Source organism: Neophocaena asiaeorientalis, unplaced genomic scaffold (genome assembly GCF_003031525.2).
Source record: "Neophocaena asiaeorientalis asiaeorientalis breed wild unplaced genomic scaffold, Neophocaena_asiaeorientalis_V1.1 scaffold190, whole genome shotgun sequence".
NCBI classification, from domain to species: Eukaryota; Metazoa; Chordata; class Mammalia; order Artiodactyla; family Phocoenidae; genus Neophocaena; species Neophocaena asiaeorientalis.
Genome location: NW_020175017.1, coordinates 7848490 through 7871639, shown reverse-complemented (window position 1 = coordinate 7871639; position 23150 = coordinate 7848490). Strand labels below are relative to the sequence as shown.

Sequence of the window (23150 nt, the reverse complement as noted above, 5' to 3'; positions counted from 1 at the left end):
TACCTCGCCTGATTGGGAATTATTCTCATTGGTTCATCTAACGCCGGCCTGCTATGAGCCTTTCCCTTCGGTTCTTGTTCATTATCAATCAAGGCTACTGATTCCTGTATTATACCTATATTTCAACCCCAGTTCCACTTTTAAGACAAAACTGTCGGGGGCTGTTGGCCAAAGGAAGATCTTGCCTGGCCAGAAAACTCTGCTCTGGAGTGGCTAGCAGAACCCGCTCCCTTCTGTACCTGAAATTAACGGCTGCTGCGGGAGCAGCTGCAATCCATTTACTTCTCCTTCTAGTAGCAGGAAGCAAAGTGGCTGGGTAAAGAGGTTAGAAGAACGCCAGCAAGCCAGAGCCAGGCTGGATATACAGGTGCCAAAACTAACGAGAGACTTGTTAAATACGCGATCCCACAGACAGGAAACTCACTACTCCTGGCCCCGGAAAGCTTTTTCTTGCTATAGTCAATTCATTCTCTAGATGAAAGCTCTATAAACCGCCTCGACGAGAACTTACTCCTCCAACCATTTTAAAGCCGCCCACACACGGGGCTGGCGCATACGCACATCCAAAGCCTTTGGTCCGCTCTCCCCACCCTCCACCAGGGGCGGGGCCTTGGAGTTCTCAGGCGCGCGGGAACTGACGCTAGAATCGTGACTTCGGGGCGCAAGAACGGATGAAGCCCGCCAGTGCCCCGGAAGCAGTCGCTGCAACTTCCGGAGGGGCTTGTACACCTGGTGCGGGAGCTACGGGGCCCCAGGATTGTGCTTGGAGTAGTGGCGCACCATGTCCCGTGGCTCCAGCGCTGGTTTTGACCGCCACATTACCATTTTTTCCCCCGAGGGCCGGCTCTACCAAGTAGGTGAGTGAACCGGGTTTGCCTTTGGCCCACTCGAATTGCTCTGTCATGGTACGGCCTAGAGCAGGAAGCCGCGGCCGGAGTTTAGTCCCGGGCTGAAGCATGGCCGGAGCTGGGACGGGAGGAGGGCCGAGGCCAGGTCGAGTCCCGTGATGTTCCCACCGATATCTGCAGGCAGAGATGGGAGCCCGAAGGCTGAAGGCCTCGGGCTCTCCAGGGCAAGCGGCCGCACTGCCTGGATACTGTAAAGCGTTGAGGAAGGTAGGGCTGTTTGACGTGAGTGGGCCCAACGTCTGTAATCCTCTAATGGGTAATTGGTTCCTTGACCTTCCAATTAAAACGTCCCCCCTCCGTTTTCCTTTGTTTGAAGCATGGACTTCCTGGTCCTGTGGTTAATGCCGCGTAGGCATTCAGAGCCTTCTGTGTGCCAGACGCTGTGTTGGTCCTGGGGGATGCAAAGATGTCACACCCTCACCTATACTGAAACTCACAGCTTAAAGGGAGTGACAGATACGTAAACAAACGGATAAAAAGAAAAATAAGCGCCAAATTACAAATACCTACAGAGTTCAGGATATCTTTGAAAAACTGGTGGACGGGATGAGTGGCTGTCAGTTCTAGAGCTGCTCTTGAAACTAGCACTTCTCTTAACCCACATCTGTTTGAATGCTACTATAGTTTAAAAGCTGGTTCTGAATTGTAGATGATGTATGGTGAACTAGCTGTTTCCTGAACAGCTTCAACGGAAATTAACCCTAAAGTAGTTACAGTTATTCAGTATAGTAATATATTTTGTTGGATCGAAAAGGTGTCAGGGTTTAGGTAATGATTATAACCCCGGACCCTTAACCCCTTGCCCTGGAGAATTCAGTATCAGGAGAACCTGATTTACAACTGGCCGGTGATGGTTTCATTTTTGAGTGAATTTAGTACCTCAGTGCCTTGGCGAGGACAGTGATAAAATCGTCTGTGCTTGGAAATCATAAGGAGAGAGTTGGCCTATAAATGAGGTTCTCTTCACCTGTAAATTTTAGAAATAAAGATAACTTGGAATGAAAGCAGGCTACTATATGGCTCCATACTGGATATAATGTAGCAAGAAACAACATCATATTGGTTAATTCAGTAACCCCTTAACTCATCCCCAATTGAAAAATATGACCTAAGATAGAACAGAGAGATGATAACTGTATCTTCAAGGAAGTTTCATTTTTAAAGTTTAATTCCTGAGTTTTAAAGATTTTTTTTCTATATTAGACTATGCTTTGAATGTTCTATTTCATGGTTTTTAATATGCAAACAGGAAAAGTCACTTAGACCTACACTTTGCTTTTGTATACTATATTGTGAAATCTAGCCATAAAGCATAGGCTTTAACGCTTCCCAGATTTGGTGAGTAGAGAGGCTGAATATAGTGTCATTTTAATGGTTTTAAAAGATTCAGAATAGAACATGTAGTTCAAAACAAGTTAAATATCTAGACAGAATAATTTTAAGCTCTGTCTTGTGTAACACACTCCCTCTGCTATGCAGGGCACTAATTAGACATTGCTAGGAAAAGGAAAGTGAAAGAATAGTTAGTAGGAGCAAGCAGTGTAGTGGTGAAGAGTTCAGGCCCTAGAGCCATACCTGGATTCAAATTCCTGCTCTCCTCCATACTAGCTCACCTGGGCAAGTGATATAACTTTAGCCTTAGTTTCTGTTTGCAAAGTTGGCCTAATAATTCCTTCCTTATATGGTTGTTTTGAGGATTTAATAAAATGATACATGTAGAGTGCTTAGCACAGTATTAAGTCCCCAGTAAATGTTATTTTTTGTTTGATTCTTTGGCTTATTTTTGGTCTATTAAATTAGTAGCTGTATTTTCTTCTTTCATTGTCCATGCTTGATTCTCTAGTGAAATATATATACATTGTCATAATGTTGTAAGTACTGTTTATTAGTTTATAAACTTTAGAATCTGCCAAAGACAAAATGTATAAGAATTATAAAGTGCAAATTGTTAACCATAACAGTGGAAAAATAATATAAGAAAAATGGAGAGATGACAAGCGAATGGAAAGATTAATGGAAAGGAGAGTATGCTCCTCATCTTTCATAGTTGGGGTTCAAAAGATAAATGTAGTCTAACGTTGATAAATTTTAAAAAATAGAGGTATAAATTTAAAGTTACAATGCTAACTATAATCATAAACAAACTGTTGGCAGTGTTTGTTCCCAAGGAGTAGAGAGAAAGATTGCCTTGAAAATTTTCTCTCAAAGAATGTATTCTAGGGGTAGGGTGTGTGTGTGTGTGTGTGTGTGTGTGTGTGTGTGTGTGTGTGTGTAGAAAAACTGTAGCGCTATATACAGAGCACTTATCAGTGGGGAAACGAAGGCCCATAAGCCTGACTACTTTCAGGCCTCTCTTCTGCTTGCAGGTCTTTTGCTGGATATGCCTAGCAAGGGAGGTAGGAGCAGTCACTTGAATTTGCCTCCCAGATGAAAGTGAGCACTGCTTGGTTGCTTCTAAGAAGGGAGCATGCTGATAAGGAAAGGAAAGAAATGGCCTGGTAGAGACAGACTGGAGAGGACAGTTTTCTAATCTGGAAGTGGTACTGTGTACTGAAGCCAGGATTCCTGGGGAGTCCTTGCTCCACACCAACTAGGAAAACTTTATACATATGTAAAATAGAGATAATAATTCCACTTACCTTATAGGTCTCTAAGGATTTAATGAGCTAATAGATGTAAAGTACTGAGTGTCTGTCACATAGTAAGTGCTCAGTAAAATGTTTCTGTGAGGGATGCTGTCAGGAAGAAACAAGTGGCTGATAAAAATGGAATCAGGAGTTTCACAAATGGATTGAGGAGCACTTACTGTTTGCTTCTTTTGCTGTTAAAAAAAAAATTCTTGTTTTAAAGTAGTGTTTCTCAACCCTCATGACCTTTTGAATCTGATTTGAAATTAAATGTGTATATGTATACATACGTGTATATATATTCATAAATACATACATATTAAAACTACACAAAAATAATGGGATCAAACACTGCTATGTTTTCAACCTCATATCATCCCCCCCCGACACACACACAAACACCAAGATTTCTAATGACCCCATCTGCTTGAACATCACCATTTTCAGGAGTGTAATATTTGGAGGCACTGTGAAATGAGACACACTTCCTGCTTAAGTTACAAGGTTAGGGAAAGACAGAATGGCAGTTTCAAAAAATCTTAACAAAAAGTTTCTAGTCGTGCAGCAAATTGAATGTAGACATATCCTGCAGAATACCTGCCTTTCCCCAGTAGAACATCTCTTATTTTTTTGATAACCAAACTTTGAAGAATGTATGGACCATACATTATTTTTCCAGCCCATGTTTATATGGGAAAAAAGCATATTTTCCAAAATTCAGTACAGGTTTTTGTTTGTTTTAAAATGTCTATTTATTTTTTTCCCAGTCTTGTAAGTTAGATGTCTGGTAGGCTTAGGGTCACATAGGCTGAAAATTAAGGTGTCATTAGGGCTGCATTCTCTCTTTTTTTTTTTTTAAAATTTTAGATTTGTGTTTTATTGGGGTAACATTGGCTTATAACATTAAGTTTCATGTATACAACATTTCTGTTTCTATTTCCGTATACCCTACATCATACTGAGCACCAAAAATTTAGTTTCCATCTCAGTACAGCATTTTAGACAAAATTATGGGTGGGATAAATCTTGAGTTACATTCCTATAATTAGCAGAATTTCAGAATCACCTGTAGATGCTTTGAAATGAGCGTCCATAAATGGGACGTACATCGCTGTTGTCGCTAGCATCACACTGAGCAGCTCATACTGTGAGCCATTGTCGGGCATTGTGTGCTTGTCCTGAACATTTTGTCACAGTACCTTTTATTTAGCCCCTGTTTTTTCCTAGTGTTATACGAATGAGTCCTGGAAAAGTTGGGAAAGTGTTGAGGAAGATTGTAGAGGAGGAAGCAGAGTGTGTGAGAGATTACTGTGGAAAAGAGGTCTCTATATACAAACAACTTTATTAACCATTTTATTTGTAATCAAGGAAGCAGTTTTCATTCTAACCTGTTTGTTGTTAGGTTAAACCTTGTGAAACTGCTGGTGTTTGACTGGTTTTTACCTATAAAAATAGCTCTTTCGTGTGGTTCAATCTAATACATATATAATAGGTAATTTACTATGTATTTAAGTTACTAATTAAGAAATTTAATATGTAACTTAAATCCATTATAATCTTTCCCATTTAAAATAATAAATTCATTATAGTTTTTCCCATTTAAAAAATGAGAAATGGGCTATCATTTTCCTGCATAATCTTGGACATTCAATAACAGATTGCTGAGATTAACATAATAGTGCTTGCTAGTTTTGTAAGTTTCTGAAATTTTATCCAAAAACACAGATCTTTAGTAATGGAGATAAAGTGTTTAATTATTATTTCAGACATGTGAATTCTGACTTTTAAAAACTAAACATGCCTTTTAAATGCTGCCTATGAACTATTTTCTCTTAATTGGGCTTCATGCTCACCTCTGCTATAAACTGTGACATTACTTTTTACTCTCCCAGTGTTCTTTAGAAGATATCTTTTAGTTATTGTCTCTAGATTCTTTACTTGGCAGTTTGCATTTTTGTGGAAATTATTGTAACTTACATATTTTATGGTGGTATTATTTAAATTTTTTTAATTAAAAAAAATTTTTTATTGAGGTATAGTTGGCGAACAATATCATATAAGTTTCAGGTGTACAGAATGGTAATTCACAATTTTTAAAGTTTATACCCCATTTATAGTTACTATAAAATATTGGCTATATTCCTTGTGCTGTACAATATGTGTTTTTGTAGCTTATTTATTTTATGCTGGTGGTAGTGTTATAATGGGGATTCATTTACACAAAATTTTATTGAAAATTACAGTGCAGTGCACCATGGTAAGTACTAAAAAATCTGTGCAAAAAAGAGTACTTTTGGAAGTGACACTCACAGGGAGAGCCAGGAACGTTTCCTCAGAGAATATAAATTGATCTACATGGAGATTAGATAAGGAAATTCGGGGAGACCAGTGTATTGGTCAGTCAGTGTGGTTGGAGCAGACAGTGATAACTGGAAGAGTAGATGGTAGCAAAATTTTGAAGAGATTTGGATGCCATGCTAGGGTTTGGACTTTGTCCCACATGTTTTGGACATAGCCGGCAGAAATCTTGAAGAACGACAAAATTATTAAATAAAATAGAAGAGTTGAGTGTAGAACTAGAGTAGAAAGGGAAAGATGACAGGAAGACCACTTTGGAGAGGCTTGTTCAGTAATCCATATAAGCCCTAATGAGTGAACTAAGGTATTGAGAGAGAAAGGCTGGAGAAGGGGAGATTCTTGAGTTTTATTTTTTTATTTTTATTTTTTTTGTGGTACACGGGCCTCTCACTGCGGTGGCCTCTCCCATTGCGGAGCACAGGCTCCGGATGCGCAGGCTCAGTGGCCATGGCTCACGGGCCCGGCCGCTCCGCGGCATGTGGGATCTTCCCGGACCGGGGAACGAACCCATGTCCCCTGCATTGGCAGGCGGACTCTCAGCCACTGTGCCACCAGGGAATCCCTTGAGTTTTATTTTTAAAAATTTTATTGTGGAAAATTTCAAACCAAAGTAGGTAGAATAATACAATGACCCACATGTATCCATAATCCAGCTTCAGCGGTTGTCAGCATTTTATCAATCTTGTTTTCCCATATACTTTTCCCATCTCTGCTGGACTATTTTAAAGCAAATCCTAGATACGAGTGGACATTTCTCTGATGAGACAGAAGTGAAGAGTCAGAAATGGTACCCAGCTTGAAAACTTGAGTGGTTAGTAATTTGAGATAAGGACTATAAAAAAAGGAGGTTTATAGAGAAGAGGAGTTTAATTTCAGACATGCCTGTGGGAGAAATAGGTATTTGCAAATGTGGGTTCAGAGCTAAAGATGACATAGTTAGTGGTGATTATATAGGATAAAATCATCTAGTGATGGGGAGAAATGATAGAATTCTGGGGGATACCAGTATTTAAGGAGTCAGCTGAAGAGATGGAAGCAGTGAAGGAGACTGGAAAGTAGGAGATGAAGAGCAGGAATTTTATATATATATATTGGCCGCACAACACGGCATGTGGGATCCTAGTTCCCCGCCAGGGATGGAACCTGTGCCCCCTGCGGTGGAAGTATGGAGTCTCAACCACTGGCCGCCAGGGAAGTCCAGGAATGATATTCTTTTTTTGTTTGTTTATTTATTTATTTATTTATTTGGCTGTGTTGGGTCTTTGTTGCAGTGCGCGGGCTACTCGGTGCGGTGGCTTCTCTTGTTGCGGAGCACAGGCTCTCGGCCACGTGGGCTTCGGTAGTTGCAGCATGCAGGCTCAGTAGTTGTGGTTCACGGGCTTCAGAACGTAGGCTCAGCAGTTGTGACGCACGGGCTTAGTTGCTCTGCGGCACATGTGATCTTCCCGGAGCAGGGCTCGAACCTGTGTCCCCTGCATTGGCAGGTGGATTAACCACTGCGCCACCAGGGAAGTCCCAGGAATGATATTCTTAACTAAGAACTTTAAATTAAATTAAAAATTCAGTTTCTTCATTGCACTAGCCATATTTCAAGTGCTCAGTAGCCACATGTGGCTAATGGCTATTATATTGGACAGTGCAAATGTAGAACACTGCCATCATCACAGAAAGTTCTGCTGGACAGCACTACTCTATATAGACAGGGAGAGAGGACTAGGACTCCTTTAACGAATCCTGGCTAATTCATAGGCACATTGTCTATTGAGAAACATTTTCTATGTGTAAAAAAATTTTTTTTTGTAGGACAAAATTTTATTATATGCTGAGGGCTGTAGCTCTTTCTTTTGTGGCCTTTTATCTTTTGCATTATTTAAGCAGACCAGATAAGTAATGCACATGAGTGAAACCGGCTGGTGAGATAGGAGGAGGAGTGATGGGAACTGTGAAAAACTGCAAAACACATTCCAGCCCTAGATGATTTTTCCTCTGCAGGACAGTTGCTATGTGGGAATGAGGGTCCAAAGATACCAGAATTTTTTTTCTAAGAAAAACTAAACCCTGATTTTATTTTATCAGACTTTTAGTTAATTAAAATCTTTCTAGAAAACTGTGTATTCTAAACCAGTTTGAGTAAGCTGGATTGGGTCCATGGCCAACCTTTGACTTAGTGTCTACTGGTTGCAAGTGTAATTTTAAAGTTCCTTGGTTCCTGCTTTCTTTGACTATCCATTTTGGTGGTGGAGGGGGAAATACACATTTGAAAATGCTAGAATTACTGGTGAGATAGGAAATACTATGGGAATTCAGAGAAGGGGTTGAAGAGTCCCTTCTAGGACAATCAGAGAAAGTGTCCATGGGAAATGGAAGAGGCTTGAGGGGAAGGGCAGGCATTGGCTAGGTGGAAGTAAGAGTGATAGGGTAGTCCAGAGAGGACCTGAAGCAGCAGACATGGGTGTGGGAAGGGTCAAGGTCTCTAAGCAAAAAGTACAGTGTAAGAGGAGAGATGGTAAAAAGTGCAAACTAATAGCCCTGTATAGCCATAGATGGAATACTTTTAGGCCAGAATTGTGTTCTGAACAATCAGGTAATAACACAGCAAGGAGTTGAAAATGTGGAACTGAAATCAGGTGAGATCAAGAATGGTGACCCAGATATATATCTGTATAGAAGTGATTATCCCTAATGTTTCTTTATCTCTATAATATGTATAGTGGTAACTCTTCTTTTATTCCTGGTAACTGGTCATTTGTATTCTCTTATTTTCTTAGTCTGGCTAGAGGTTTGTATGAGTTTCCTGTGGCTGCTGTAACAAATCACCACAAACTTGGAGGCTTAACACAACAGAATTTATTCTCTCACAGTTCTGGAGGCGTGAAGTCTGAAATCTGTATCACCGGACCAACATCTAGCTGTCGAGCAGGGCCATGCTCTCTCTGGAGGCTCTAGGGAAGAATGCATTCCTTGTCTCGTCCACTTCAAGAGGCTGCCAGCATTTCTTGGCTTGCGGCTGCATCACTCTGATCTTCAAGACCAGCATTTTCAAATCTGTCTGCTCCCTCTTCATAGCACCTTCTCCTCTGTGTGTATAAAGTTTCCCTCTGTCTCTTAATAGGAATGCATTTAGGGCCCACCAGGATAATCTCCCCATCTCAAAATTAACTTAATCACATGTGCAAAGATTTCTCTTTTTTTTTTTTTTTTTTTAAGCTATCTATGGTAGTATTTGCAGGTTCCAGGGATTAGGACATGGATATCATTTGGGGACCGTTTTTCAACATACCAAAAGGCTTATAATTTTGTTGGTTTTTGGTTTGGCCGCACCTCGCGGTACGTGAGATTTTAGTTCCCTGACCAGGGATTGAACCCATGCCCCCTGCATTGGGAATGCAGAGTCTTACCACTGGACTGCCAGGGAAGTCCTGTTGGTTTATTGTTTTTTGTTCAAAGAATCAATTTTTGAGTTTGCTCATGTTCTCTTTTTTGTCTATTTCATTGATTTCTGATCTTTATTATTTCTTTTCTTCTAATCTGGGTTTACTTTGCCCTTTTCTAGCTTCTTAAAGTGGAAACTTAGGCTTGCAGTGTAGGACTGAGGGCCCCAACTACCTTCTGGCTGTTCACCAGAGGCCACCGGTGGTTCTTGCCCCATAGCTACTTATCAAGCCAGCAGGAAGAATCTCAAGAGTTGAGTCTGCTAGCAAGGTGGAGTCTATATAATGTAATCAGTAGAGTGCCCTCCCATCACCTTTGCCATATTTAGTTTGTTAGAAGGAAGTTAAGAGATCTTGCCCACACTCAGGGGAGGGGATTACACAGAGATGTGAACACCAGGAGGCAGGTATTGTGGATGGGAGGCCACCTTAGGGTCTGTCCACCATAACAGTAGAATTCCTTCTGAATACTTTTAGCTGCATCCTACAAGTTTTGATACATTTTTATTACCATTCAGTTCAAAATATTTTAAAATGTCCCTGGTGATTACTTCTTTGATGCATGGATTATTTAGAAGTGTGGTTTTAAATTTTCAAATTCTCCCTAAGTATAGGGATTTCAGCACTTTAAAAATTGAGACTTGTTTTATGGCCTAACATATGGTCTGTCTTGGTAAATGTACCATGTACTGTTAATACCATGTGCCTGTATATTTTTCAGTTATTGCCAATAGTATTCTACAGATACCACCTAGGTCAGGGTGGTTGATGGTGTAGTTCATATCATGTATGTTTACTTTTTTGGTGTTTGTTTCTAGCGGTTGCTGAGTGGCAGTGTTAAAATCTTTAACTGGGTGTGATTGTCCATTTCTTTTTTTAATTTGGTCAATCTTCCTTTCATGTATTTTGAAGTAGTCTTAAAAGGTGTGTATACATTTATTAGTGTTATGTCTTCTTATGAATTGATTCTTCTCTCATTTTGAAACGTTCCTCTTTATTTCTGATAATACTCTTTGTCTTGAAGTCTACTTTATCTGATATTAATATAGTCCCTCCAACTTTCTGATGCTTACTTTTATGTGGTATACAGTTTTTCATCCATTTATTAAAGTGTTTCTCCAGTAGGCAGCATATATTTGAGTCTTGCTTTTCTATCCATTCTGACAGTTTCTGCTTTTTTTAATCTTAAAATTTTTTTATTTGAATTTTATGTATTCATTTATTTTTTATACAGCAGGTTCTTATTAGTTATCTATTTTATACATAATAGTGTATGTATGTCAATCCCAATCTCCCAATTCATCCCACCACCACCACTCCCCACCTCCGCTTTTCCCGCTTGGTGTCCATACATTTGTTCTCTACATCTGTCAGTTTCTTTTAATTGGAGTATTTCATCCATTAGCATTTATTTGTTTATTTATTTATTTAATGACTGCGTTGGGTCTTTGTTGCTGCGCGTGGGCTTTCTCTAGTTAGGGCGAGTGGGGACTATTCGTTGTTGCGGTGTACAGGCTTCTCATTGTGGTGGCTTTTCTTGTGGCGGAGCATGGACTCTAGGCGCATGGGCTTCAGTAGTTGTGGCATGTGGGCTCAGTAGTTGTGGCGCACGGGCTTAGTTGCTCCACGGCATGTGGGATCTTCCCGGACCAGGGCTTGAACCCGTGTCCCCTGCATTGGCAGGCAGATTCTTAAACCACTGCGCCACCAGGGAAGTCCCCTCATCCATTAGCATTTAATGCAGTTGTTGACATGGTTAGACTTAAATTTACTATTTTATTTATTTCTGTTTGTCTTTGTTTTGTTTGTTTGTTTATTTGTTCCCCAGTACCTCCTCCCTTGCCACCTTTTCAATTATTTGAACAGTTTTTAGAATTTCATTTTAATCTATTAGCCTTTTGGCTACTTCTTAGCATCCTTTAGTGTTGTTCTAAGGATTATATATACATGCTTAACTTCTCCCAGTCTTAGAGTTAATATTTCTCATTTCACATAAAATGTGCAAGCCTTGAAACATTGAAAGTCCATTTACTCCCTTTCTTTTTTATAAGTAATACATGTACATATTTCATAAACTCCACAAATGTAACTTTTGTTAAGTATATATATATATAAATAAAATCTATTTATTTATTTATTTTTTGCTGTGTTGGGTCTTCATTACTGCACGAGGGCTTTTCTCTAGTTGGGGCAAGTGGGGGCTACTCTTCATTGCAGTGTGTGGGCTTCTCATTGCGGTGGTTTCTCTTGTTGCAGAGCATGGGCTCTAGGCACATGGGCTTCAGTAGTTGTGGCATACGGGCTCAGTAGTTGTGGTGCATGGGCTTAGTTGCTCCGCAGCATGTGGGATCTTCCCCGACCAGGGCTTGAACCCATGTCTCCTGCATTGGCAGGTGGATTCTTAACCACTGCGCCACCAGGGAAGCCCTTGTTAGGTAGTTTTAAAGAATTAAAGAGAATAAAATAGTCTTTTATATTTATCCAGATATTTACCATTTTTTGATGTTCCTCATTTCTAAAGATTGGAGTTTTCTTTCGTATCATTTTCCTTCAGCCCGAAGAACTTCTTTTAGCGTTATTGTTGCAAGTCTGAAAGTATCTTTATTTAACTTTCATTCTTGAAGGATGTTTTTGTTGGATATAGAATTCTGAATTGATGATTTTTCTTTCCACACGTTCAGGATGTTCCACTGTCTTCAGGTGCAATCATGGAATTCAAATCATTGTTCTCTTGTGTATAATCTGTTCTTTTTCTCTGTTTTTCAAAATTTTCTCTGCTTTGGTTTTCAGGAATTTGTCTATAATGAGCGCACAGGTGTGGTTTTCTTTGTATTTATCCTGCTTGGAGTTTGCTGGTTCTTCAGTATGAAATTTTATGTCTTTTGCCAAATTTGGAGCATTTTAGCCATTATTTCTAAAGATTTTTTGGGGGGGGGGGGTCTCGTGCTTTCCTGTCCGTATGGGACTCCAGTTACACACATTATACCTTTTGATGTTGACCCACAGACTTGTTTGTTAAATCTGTTTTCTCTTGTTTAAAATTGGATAGGGAATTCCCTGGTGGTCCAGTGGTTAGGACTCTGTGCTTCCACTACAGGGGGCTCAGGTTCAGTCCCTGGTCTGGGAACTAAGATCCTGCATGCCATGCAGCACGGCCAAAAAAAAGAGGGATAGTTTGATTCATTTTCATATATCTCCATTCTGCAGTTAAGTTCACTTGGTGAATTTTTTAATTTCAGATATTGTATTTTTCAGTTCTGTAATTTCTATTTGGTTCTTTTGTAATTTACTGAGATTTCTTATTTCATCTTGAATATTTTTCATTATGTCATTGAACATAGTTTTAATAACTTTACCTGCTAATACAACATCTGGGTCATCTCAGGGTTGGTTTCTTCTAAGTAGATCATGTTTAACTATGTTTGGTTTGGTTTCTTTTTTGGTATGTTGAGTAATTCTGGATTATATCCTGGGCATTTGTGAATGTTAGGTTGTGAAGACTGGATTCTGTTATATTCCTCCGAAGAGCATTAATTTGTTCTAGCAGGCGGTTAATTTGGGTGGCAGCTTAAATCTCAATTCTTTTATCCTAGCTAGGCTGCTTGGAGTCTGTCTTGTGTGTGTGTGGTTATGGCATCAGCTAGAGATTTGGGCAACATAGAAGTTGGGGCTCTCCCTCTCTGGCTCTCTCCTTTCTCTTCCTCATTTTCCAGCAGCTGTGGTTACTCCCCCAAGCTGTTCCCTAGCTCTTCAGGCCAAAAGGACGGAGTTTTCTGTGGGTGTTTACCCCTGACTGGGACCTGCATGCAAGCTTGTCATGAAAATGGGGAGCTCACCCCAGTCCATTGCCATCTCCAAGCGTTGCCTCCCTCTTTGAAATCTGCCTCTTTGGGCCTCTTTCTGGTGTCTTTGGGTAGTTTTGTCTAGAGTTTATTGTTTACCTGTGGAGGGTTGATCTGGTAGAGGCTTTATTGACCATATGAGAAACAGAACTGAGAAGCATTATGAAACATTATATTTTAGAAGTTGTTTGTGGTGTAATGGGATGGTAAAAACAAGCTGTTGTAATTAGCTAGTTAAATGTAAGTTAGATCTGAGGATTTTCTTTGAGGTGATTTTTCTAGAGTCTTTTTACTCTTTTGTTCTCTTCAATATGTGGCCACTTAGAAATATTTGACAAAGGATTTTTATCACAGCTCCTATTAAAGGAAATTCGTTGGTGTCATAGGTAGTATCTTCCTCAGATGATCTTCATCACCAGTGGCTTTTTGAACCAAATAAGACCAGGCCTCAGACCTGGTGCACAGAGTAAAAGCATCTATTATACATCAAATGTAGATAACAATTGGAGTAGTGAGTAATTTTTTTCTTTTACATTATCCTTTATATTTTCTACAGTGAGCATATATTAATTTTTGTTATTAATATATATTAATTTTACAAATTACAAAATATATGTTTATATTAAGTTTAAATATTACAGAAATATACAACATAGAAAGGGATAGTCTCATCTGTAATTCTACTCTCCACAGGCAGTCATTATCAGCTAAACAACATGGTGCCATAGTAGTTTGTTTTTATAAACCACTTCAATTCAGCTGTTTTAACATGGGAGTGATTTGACAGCAGCTAGAGAAGTGCACAAACTGAAGTTTGTTATAGATAAACTAAAGAATCCTATAGTGTAGGTAACATGAAAATTGCAAATAACATCCAGAAAATTTCAATTTGGTAGGGGGGGAAGAAAAGGCAAAGTAATCTAACAGCAGTTAAAACTGCATACAGTCAATTAGTTATTGACCAAAAGTTAACAGAAATAGTAAATCTTGAGAAAATTTAGATCAACTAAATTTGACCCAGGGAAACCAGACTTGGTAGAAATAATGGCTACAAAACAAACTTTTTAACTGATAAAACGTAATTGATAATGATTTGATATAATAAAACTTAATTAAATGTTTATTGGAAATTTGGTATTTGTACCTGATGAAAATGATCAAAATGGAAAGAAGTGGAGTTGGTTTAATTACGATTTATTATTATCATTATTATTTTGACTTTGCATGTATTGGATGGCATTCCATGTTAGTTCATAAAGCTCTTTATTTTTAATAACTATTTATTATTCCGTTGTATGAATCTATGATCATTTATTTCACCTCTTAAAAAAAATTGTTCTATTTTCCAGAATATGCTTTTAAGGCTATTAACCAGGGTGGCCTTACATCAGTAGCTGTCAGAGGGAAAGACTGTGCAGTAATTGTCACACAGAAGAAAGTACCTGTAAGTAGTACTGCCAAGATAGCCAATTGTTGCAGAATATAATGCAAGAATGTTTCATGAGTTTGTACAAGGGTATATTATTATATATGTTAACATTGTTTTTACTTTGACCCTGCTTTCCTGTCTCATCCAAGAAGAATTGACAATTTAACTGAGTAGACAGAATTGACAAGTTGAACTTTGTGGTATGATTATAAACACAGTGGGATTTCTAGGTCTTTTGTCTTCAGGGACCTCAAAACACACTTTGGTGAGCTATAATTCTTGCCCACAGGAAACATATCATCTGAAAAAGGAAAACAGAGTTGTGCCCCTGCCCCCATTTTTTATTGGTTTTAACTGTAAAATGAGCAGAAGACATTTATTATATAGTTCATTGTTATCATTCCATAATGTTTTTTTGTCACTACACAGAGACCTGTGATTTTTAAAATTATCTTGATTTATTTTGTTCATTAGGACAAATTATTGGATTCCAGCACGGTGACTCACTTATTCAAGATAACCGAAAACATCGGCTGCGTGATGACAGGAATGACAGGTGATTGACTTAATACCTACTTAGATTTGTTATTTTCTTCAGATTATTTTTGAGTTTTGTATTAATTTTAAAAGGCTTCCTTTAGTGTCTGATTTTCAGGTGATATGAGTAGATTTGCAGTCTTCCAAGGCTAGTATCAATATCTTCAGAGTATTGTGAGCTTTTTTGAAACCATAAGTATAATAGAATTAGACCTCTATGCTACAGTCAGGGAAACTGAGCTGAGGCCCCTCTCATAGATGATTTATTTCAGATATGGTTAGTAATTTAAGGGGACATAAGTCAGTATATCTCAAACCTGGTGATAGTGACACTGGTTAGAAGTAGGTGAGAATTATAAAAATAACATTGGGTTTTTATTTTCTGAAATCAAGGGAAAATTCAAGCCCACAAAAAAAAGATCAAGAGAAACATTATTTTCTATCCTTAAAACCTGGTCTTTGGGGAGTTATTAGACACTTTTAGAAACTATTTTGACAGCTGATGAAGGGCTCAGCATAAAAGTGCAGTGCTGGATATAGAACTTCATTTTTTAAACTTTTTTCCTTTTTTGTCACGTACTTATTGCTGAGTCATTCATTATACGTTGGTGGGAGAAAAAGCCATAGTGGACCACTTCTGTTTTCCTTAAGTCATAATGCAGATATATGTATATATTGGGAAAATTATCTGAATTGAGGTTCATTCTTTCCTTCTAAAGAAGTAAACCTTTGTTTTTTATGCTCTAAGCTGACAGCAGATCCCAGGTACAGAGGGCACGCTATGAAGCAGCTAATTGGAAATACAAGTATGGTTACGAGATTCCTGTGGACATGCTGTGTAAAAGAATTGCTGATATTTCTCAGGTCTACACACAGAATGCTGAAATGAGGCCTCTTGGTTGTTGTAAGTATGCAAAGAAGTCTCCCTAATAATTGATGAATTATGATTTTTTTTTAGCAAACATGCATAAAGAAAGTTATTTCAGTAACACTTGGGTTTGGAACATGTGGTTTGGAAGTTATAAAAGGTGAGGAAATCTTTATAATAAATCAGTGATGGAAGGATAGGTTTCACAACAGTATTTTAGGCACTACCTTTAAACTTTAGATGCTATTAGGCTTTTGTAATGGAGGTTCTACTGCAATTCTAGATTACTGGTTCGATGGAAATGCTTAAATTAGGCATCTTAACAATGTAGTTGTTTCTTTGGACCACCCTAAAGAATCAGGCTCACACATATATGCCTGTGATTCATATATTTAGAATAAATTTCTTCTTTAAAAAACAAGTAAAATTTTATTGGGAGAGGAATAAGCTTTACTGATCTGAGATTTAATGTAATAAATTAGCCTGAAAAATTCAACATGTTTGTTTCTGACATTGTGTAATTCACTTATGAGAATTAAAGCAGTCAGTGTAATGCTTTTTCTTTAGCATCTGACCCTATTTTTGACCTGTCACTTAAAAATTCTCCCTTGATTTCTTCAATGATACTCTTCTCCTCAGTTTCCTTAGCTTATCCTCTTCTACCGGTCCCTTAAATGTTGTTGCTCATCTGGTTTCTCTCCTTGGTCCTTCTCTCCTCTTTGTTCTTTTGGGTGATCTCATCCACTTTGATGGCTTCGTTTACTACCTGTATGCCAGTCACTCCCTCATTAGCTTTAGCCCAGTCTCTTCCTTCATGTCCCACAGATACTTCAAACTTGAAATCATTGCTCTTTTCCTACTCTCATCCTCAACTTCTGTTCTACCCCCATCTCACCTTCCCTGGTCATCTGTTTAGTCATCAAGCTTTACATTAGAATATGTCCCTTCCATCTCCTCTGTCACTTTTTCATTGTCTTTTGCCTCTGCCACCTAATTTACTGCCTTTCTTCCTCCTTATCTTTCCTAGTCTGTTCCATATTCCTACATGAGTTATCATTCTAAAATCAAATTTTGTTGTTTTGTTGTTAATACGATGTGCAAGGCCCCTTACAGTTTACTCCCAAGTTGCCTCTTGGACCTGAAGCTCTGCATTTCTCTTTCGCCTGAAGCTCCTGTAATACATGGATCTTTTGTCATTCCTTGGGTGTGCCCTGACCTTTCATGTGCCTTTGTGCATGTTCCTTTTGCCTTGATTGCCCTTCATTTCATTATCTGTTAAACCTGCTCATTTTGCAAGACCCTGAAGTAAAGAAGTGTTTCTTTTTTTCCCCCCCAGAGAAGTAAGTGGATCTCTCTGGTGGTGCCCTTGTACTTTGTATCACAGCTCAAGTATAAAATGTAAAGAAAATTACAGGGTAACATAACATTAGAATAAAATGGATAGCTGATCACTGTCATAGTGTTTATCAATAAAATAAGCTTCAAAATTCCTCATTACTAGACTCTATAAAACATCTATAAATGTGAATAGAGTCATTGAATAATACCAAATCTTATAAGAAGACACTATATAAAAAAGGTTCAAATGGGGTTAAGCCATTCTTTAAATACTTTGTTACCTGCTCTGCTGAGTAGAAAGAAGTTTGGTGGTGGTTGTTTATTTTAATTGTATGTCATTATAATAACATAATTATACAAGAAAAAGTATTTCTTGGTCAAATAAACTGAAGAACTACTGAGCTAAAGTAGGTCAACCTACAGCAGAAGATTTTAGAACATTTAATATGCTTTTGTATATTATTTTTTCTAAAAGAAGTATGTGAAAAGTATATTTTCCAAATTTATTTGACCAGTTAACGTCTTGAGGGATTAGGGTTCAAAGGAACATGCTTTGGGTAATAGCAAGGATTAGAAAATTGTAAATTACATTTGTGATCATTAAAACCTTTAAAAAAATCCATGATAAAACCTTTTGGATAATAGAAATTTGTTACCTTATTTATCTGTGGTGATAACCTGTGTTTTATTAATTTTCTTAAAACAAAACACATCCTTTAAAAAATATTTTTAAAAGAATGGTGGAATTGGCTAATCTGATTTTCTTTGCTTTCATGAGTTGCCTTTTCTGTAACATCATTTAATTTCCACATTTATTGAGCATTTACTGTCACACATTAAAACTGTTCTCAGGAAAAAAAAAAAAAAAACTTAAAATAGACTGCCAGAGTAATGATTAACAACAGCTATGTGGCAATACCAAGAGAGAAGAAATCTTGTTGTATAAAGGCATAAGATATTTAATGAGGGTCTTTCTTTGGCATAAGATATTTAATGAGGGTCTTTCTTTCTGTTTAGGTATGATTTTAATTGGTATAGATGAAGAACAAGGCCCTCAGGTGTACAAGTGTGATCCCGCAGGTTACTACTGTGGGTTTAAAGCCACTGCAGCAGGAGTTAAACAAACCGAGTCAACCAGCTTCCTTGAAAAAAAAGTGAAGAAGAAATTTGATTGGACATTTGAACAGACAGTGGAAGTAAGTTAGCCGAAAGGAACTGACCTTTTTTTTATGCTATATAGAATAATGAGGATCATTGCAGAATTGACAATCTGTATAGGCTATTCCTGGGTTATGTCATGATATCCAAATTTGTCAGGTTAATAGTAAAATCGATGTCACATGGGAACAGTGAGGACTGCTTTTATTCATCTAATTCCCCATCTCATTTCATAATGTATTTGAAACTGCTTTCAACAAAACACATATAAAATGGGAAACTATAACTAAGAATAGGAGTCAAGACCAGGTCCAAAGACCTGCATGGTTGTGATTCAAATTAGGCTTACGCTAACTGGAAGCAGAAGTGAAAAAGTTGAGTCAGTAATGCTGCTCTTATGGTCCTAAAGGAAAAGCAGCCACACACCAAATTTTCAAGGAAGCAGACATCTTCACAGTAAAAGAATATGCTCGCAGGATGACTTGGCAGAGAAATTATATCTGGGACACAGAAGTAGAGCTCTTTTATGCAGGGATCTTGAGGGGATTGTTCATTATGATTGGGAAGTTTTAAATTGACAGGACAAGACAAAATTCTTACACAAATATTTAGTAACCTTAGACTAAAGAAGTTTCTTATTTACTGCCAAGAAGTTAAAAACAGAATTTTAGTGGATTGTGGAAAAGAGGGTCAGGGATACAGCAATTCTAAAGACTAACAACATGATTCTGATAAAAAAGAAAGGAAGAATTACCATCTAATACCTTTGTGTTTGGTTGGCAGTATTATCATACACTAACAGGAAATAAGCTAGTTCTCATCTGGGAGGCACTGTTCAAATGTTTCTTAAAGGTTTTTTCTTTTTTTTTAATTGCAATTCATAGTTACATAAGTAATTAATCACATCGGGTACAAAGCCACTTAAAACATTCTTAAATTGTTATTACTTTAAATTCCTTGAAAGAAGACTATCATTCATCTTTATCCTCTCCCCATCTCACTCCAAGTGCTAATAAGCATTGCTTGGCATGTAGTGATCACCAGGCAAACAGACTGTTTTGTGTAAATCACCCTATTTTTGTTGTTGGAGCCCTTTAGTTTATAGTCGACTTGGTATAAACAAGTTTCTTGTCATTGGCAGGCAACATGTTAGAATTAAGCAATCTGTGTGGCTGTAGAACTACATCACCTCAAACATGGAGCAAAAATGAATAGCTTGTGGTTCTCATGACTTGAGTAAGTTTGGAATGAGAAAAATCTTGGAATCTCTGAAAAATACTATATTATTTTAATGTTGATACTTTTTTTCAGACTGCAATTACATGCCTGTCTACTGTTCTATCAATTGATTTCAAACCTTCAGAAATAGAAGTTGGAGTAGTTACAGTTGAAAATCCTAAATTCAGGTGAGTTATTTTATTGTCGGCCAGGTACTTAAAGAAGTTTGCCAAGTGATAAATTCTAGTCTAGAAAGGTGGAGGTGTGTTGGTTCATTTGTCCTGTAACTTGAGGAAAGAATTTTTTTTGAAGTAGAGTTAGTTTTTTTTTTTTTTTTTTTTTTTTTTTCAGCACCTGAGAAATCTGTTTTAAAACTTACTGGGTGTCTCCTTAAGACAGACATAAACTGCTTTTCTTCTCATTTCATTTATTTTATATCTAATACCGGAGGTGATGTAAAATAACCTCCTTTATCTGAGAAGTAAACTGAGCATAAGTGTTTGTGTGTGTTTTTTAGCTTAAGGCCAATAGAAATTCAGCTCCCAAACTAGTAGTTTTCAGATGGAGCTTTTATTATTTAGTGGTTATTTAAGTGGAGCTTTGAAGAGCAGTATGAAATACTGATGTACCTCAGACCCTATTTGGGTATCTTTGAAACCCCTGAATTTTGCATACAGCTAATTGAATTGCAGATGCTGGATCCTTGTCTGTTCTTACTCACTAAGTGACTAACTCCCACAAATCAACTTCACAGCTTCCATGAGTCAAATCTATACTGGATGCTTAACATATATCAGTTCACTTAATCCTCCCAGCAACGCTGTGTGGTGATTGACTTTTACCATGAACCTGGATACTCTCATGAATAGTAAAAAATGCTTCAGTTAAATCCACAGATTCAGGGAACCTGCTGGAACGCATGTTGACTACTGTGTGTATTTACTCTTAGGTCACAGTTATAAAGACACAATTGTCATTGTTAGGGGTGGGGAAAAAAAAGGTAGTAAACTAAGCTTAACCAGACCTTGAAGAGTTATGTTAGTACATTTTTCTTTTCTAATTTATTCTTTTTGTTGCCTGTAGGCAAGTGATATAAACATGAAAGATTTAATAAAAATTTATAGAATTTTTTTAAAAAACAGAAATAAATTCCCTTCTGTCCCCCATAGAAAAGGTTGCCTTTTTTTAAAATTTATTTTCTTAAAGCAGTAAAATTCCAGCAGGAGCAATCTCTCTAAAGGATCTACAAATAGTTCTTGTTTTCTATTCTGAGACCCTCCTATAACCTTTAAAATCTTTAAATAAGTAAGTTAAATAAGTAAGAAACCAAAGATCGTATGTCTTCAGAAAAACTCTTGTATCATTTATAAATTCTGTGATGGTAAGTATACTTAAATAATAACTAGAATGTATAACATAAATATACACAACTGTATAAACTACTTACATTGCCCCAGTTTGCACTCAAAAATGTCACTTTGACAAATTTCACTTTTAAAAGTTCACCAGTAGGGCTTCCCTGGTGGCGTGGTGGTTGAGAGTCCGCCTGCTAATGCAGGGGACACGGGTTTGTGCCCCGGTCCGGGAGGATCCCGCATGCCGCAGAGCGGCTGGGTCCGTGAGCCATGGCCGCTGAGCTTGTGCCTCCGGAGCCTGTGCATCCGGAGCCTGTCCTCTGCAACGGGAGAGGCCACAACAGTGAGAGAGGCCTGCGTACCGCAAAAAAAAAAAAAAAAAAAGTTCACCAGTAATGGGTCACATTAAAGATTGCCAAGCAGTTTTTATTTCTTTGGGGCAAACATCATTTAGAAAATAACATGTTCAACATGGAGTGACTTCTTGTCTCTTGGCTGATATAAACTTGAGTTATAGTAGGTATAAAAGCATTTTGACATAGGAGCTAAAATGGAATACTTTATGTATAGTTTAATATTTAATTTAAATATTTGCTATCATAATTGCAACCAAAAGGGTTTTTCTTTCAAAAGACCTAATTCTAGATCTGATGTCAAAGAGTTAAACATTAGTGTGTATAGATGAAGTTGATATGATGTCTGGGAATTCCTTCAGAATAATCTGAAGGGATGAGTGGTGGGTGTATTGATTTTTAAAAGATTAGCTATAAATTGATAATTGTTGAAATTGGGTGATAGGTACACAGGAGTTCATTACTATCCTACTTTTCTGTGTTTTTTGAATTTTGCATAATAAAAAGTTTTCAAAAAGTAAATAGTTGTGGGGTTTTTTTCCCTTTGCCTTCCAGGATTCTTACAGAAGCAGAGATTGATGCTCACCTTGTTGCTCTAGCAGAGAGAGACTAAACATTGTAGTTAGTTTACCAAATCCATGACGCCACTTGCCTGTGTGTTTCGTAACAACAGACCAACATTATGGGGGCCCCTGAATTGAAAAAGGAACCTCTCCCACTCCTCCTGCCACTGAAGTGGTTAGGACTCTGTATAAATAAAAACAGTGCTTTTGGAAAATAATCGCATCCTGTCTTTTTTTACCTCCAATTTTAACTATTAAGTCTTTGGTACATGCAGACAGTTAAATAAATTTTCACCATCTTCACATTGTAGCTTTATTCATTTTGTTGAGAGATCCAAGTTTCTTTGGCTTAAGGAACTTACTAGCCAGAAATTTAAACTATAGCTATATGGCATAATTAATAAATTGCAAACTAAAACTCTGGTTTCAAAACTTGCTCTGACTATAGTAAGTGGGCATGTGAGGCAAGGCCTTTATTTTACAATTCTTCATTCATTCCTGAACCTGGACTCCAAGTTGCATTGGAGGTTTTAACTATAGTAAAATGATTAGCATTATTGATTTTCAGTAGTTGAGATACACATTTAATCTATGCTTAATAAGAATGAATATTTTTAAGAGCAGAAATTGAAGTTACCTTTGGGAAAAAACAGGGTTAGAAAAGTTGTAGAATATGTATATTTTCTATGCTGCCTTGAGATTAACTATTTAAAGCAGACTTTAAGGAATTGGCCTATAGTAAAGTAGAGATACCACCATAAACAACATTAGGGGAAAAAGAAGAGCAAACTACATTCTGAATAATCTTTTTTTTTTAATGTGTGGAATTAAGGTTTTAAACTTCCCAGAGTAGTTCCCTGGTGACCTCAGCCACTAATAGTTATAGAGGATCCAGAAATTTTGGAATGTCTAAGGCCAATACATTTCATTTGCACTGGGTGAGACTGGTGCTGTTGGTGTTACCTCATGCAGGTGAGCATGGCTGCTGGTTTAATACCAGTCCCTGGAGTCCGCTGCCCTTGTTTCTGCAGCCACCAGGCCCGCAAAAGGGGAGGCCATGTGAACTTGGGACCACTAGAAGCAGGAAACTTCACCGACCACATCCTCTTCAGAGCTGAGTCATGAGTTGTAAAGTGTCCTAAAAGGGAAGCAGTGTTCCGATTCA

The 23150-nt window shown here is 37.8% G+C and overlaps 1 protein-coding gene across 2 annotated transcripts; it reads left to right on the top strand.

Moving 5' to 3' along the window:
• The first annotated feature begins 690 nt into the window (after positions 1-690).
• Positions 691-22203, top strand: PSMA6 (proteasome 20S subunit alpha 6). Of its 2 annotated transcripts, none has more exons than XM_024762079.1 (7): positions 691-857; positions 14516-14610; positions 15070-15151; positions 15881-16036; positions 18356-18534; positions 19808-19902; positions 21978-22203. In XM_024762079.1, exons 1-7 carry the CDS (start codon positions 782-784, stop codon positions 22033-22035), a joined length of 741 nt encoding a protein of 246 aa, XP_024617847.1. In that variant the 5' UTR covers positions 691-781; the 3' UTR covers positions 22036-22203. The 2 variants fall into 2 exon arrangements, with proteins under 2 accessions (XP_024617847.1, XP_024617848.1); XM_024762080.1 differs by lacking the exon at positions 691-857 and adding an exon at positions 975-1115.
• The last annotated feature ends 947 nt before the right edge of the window (positions 22204-23150 follow it).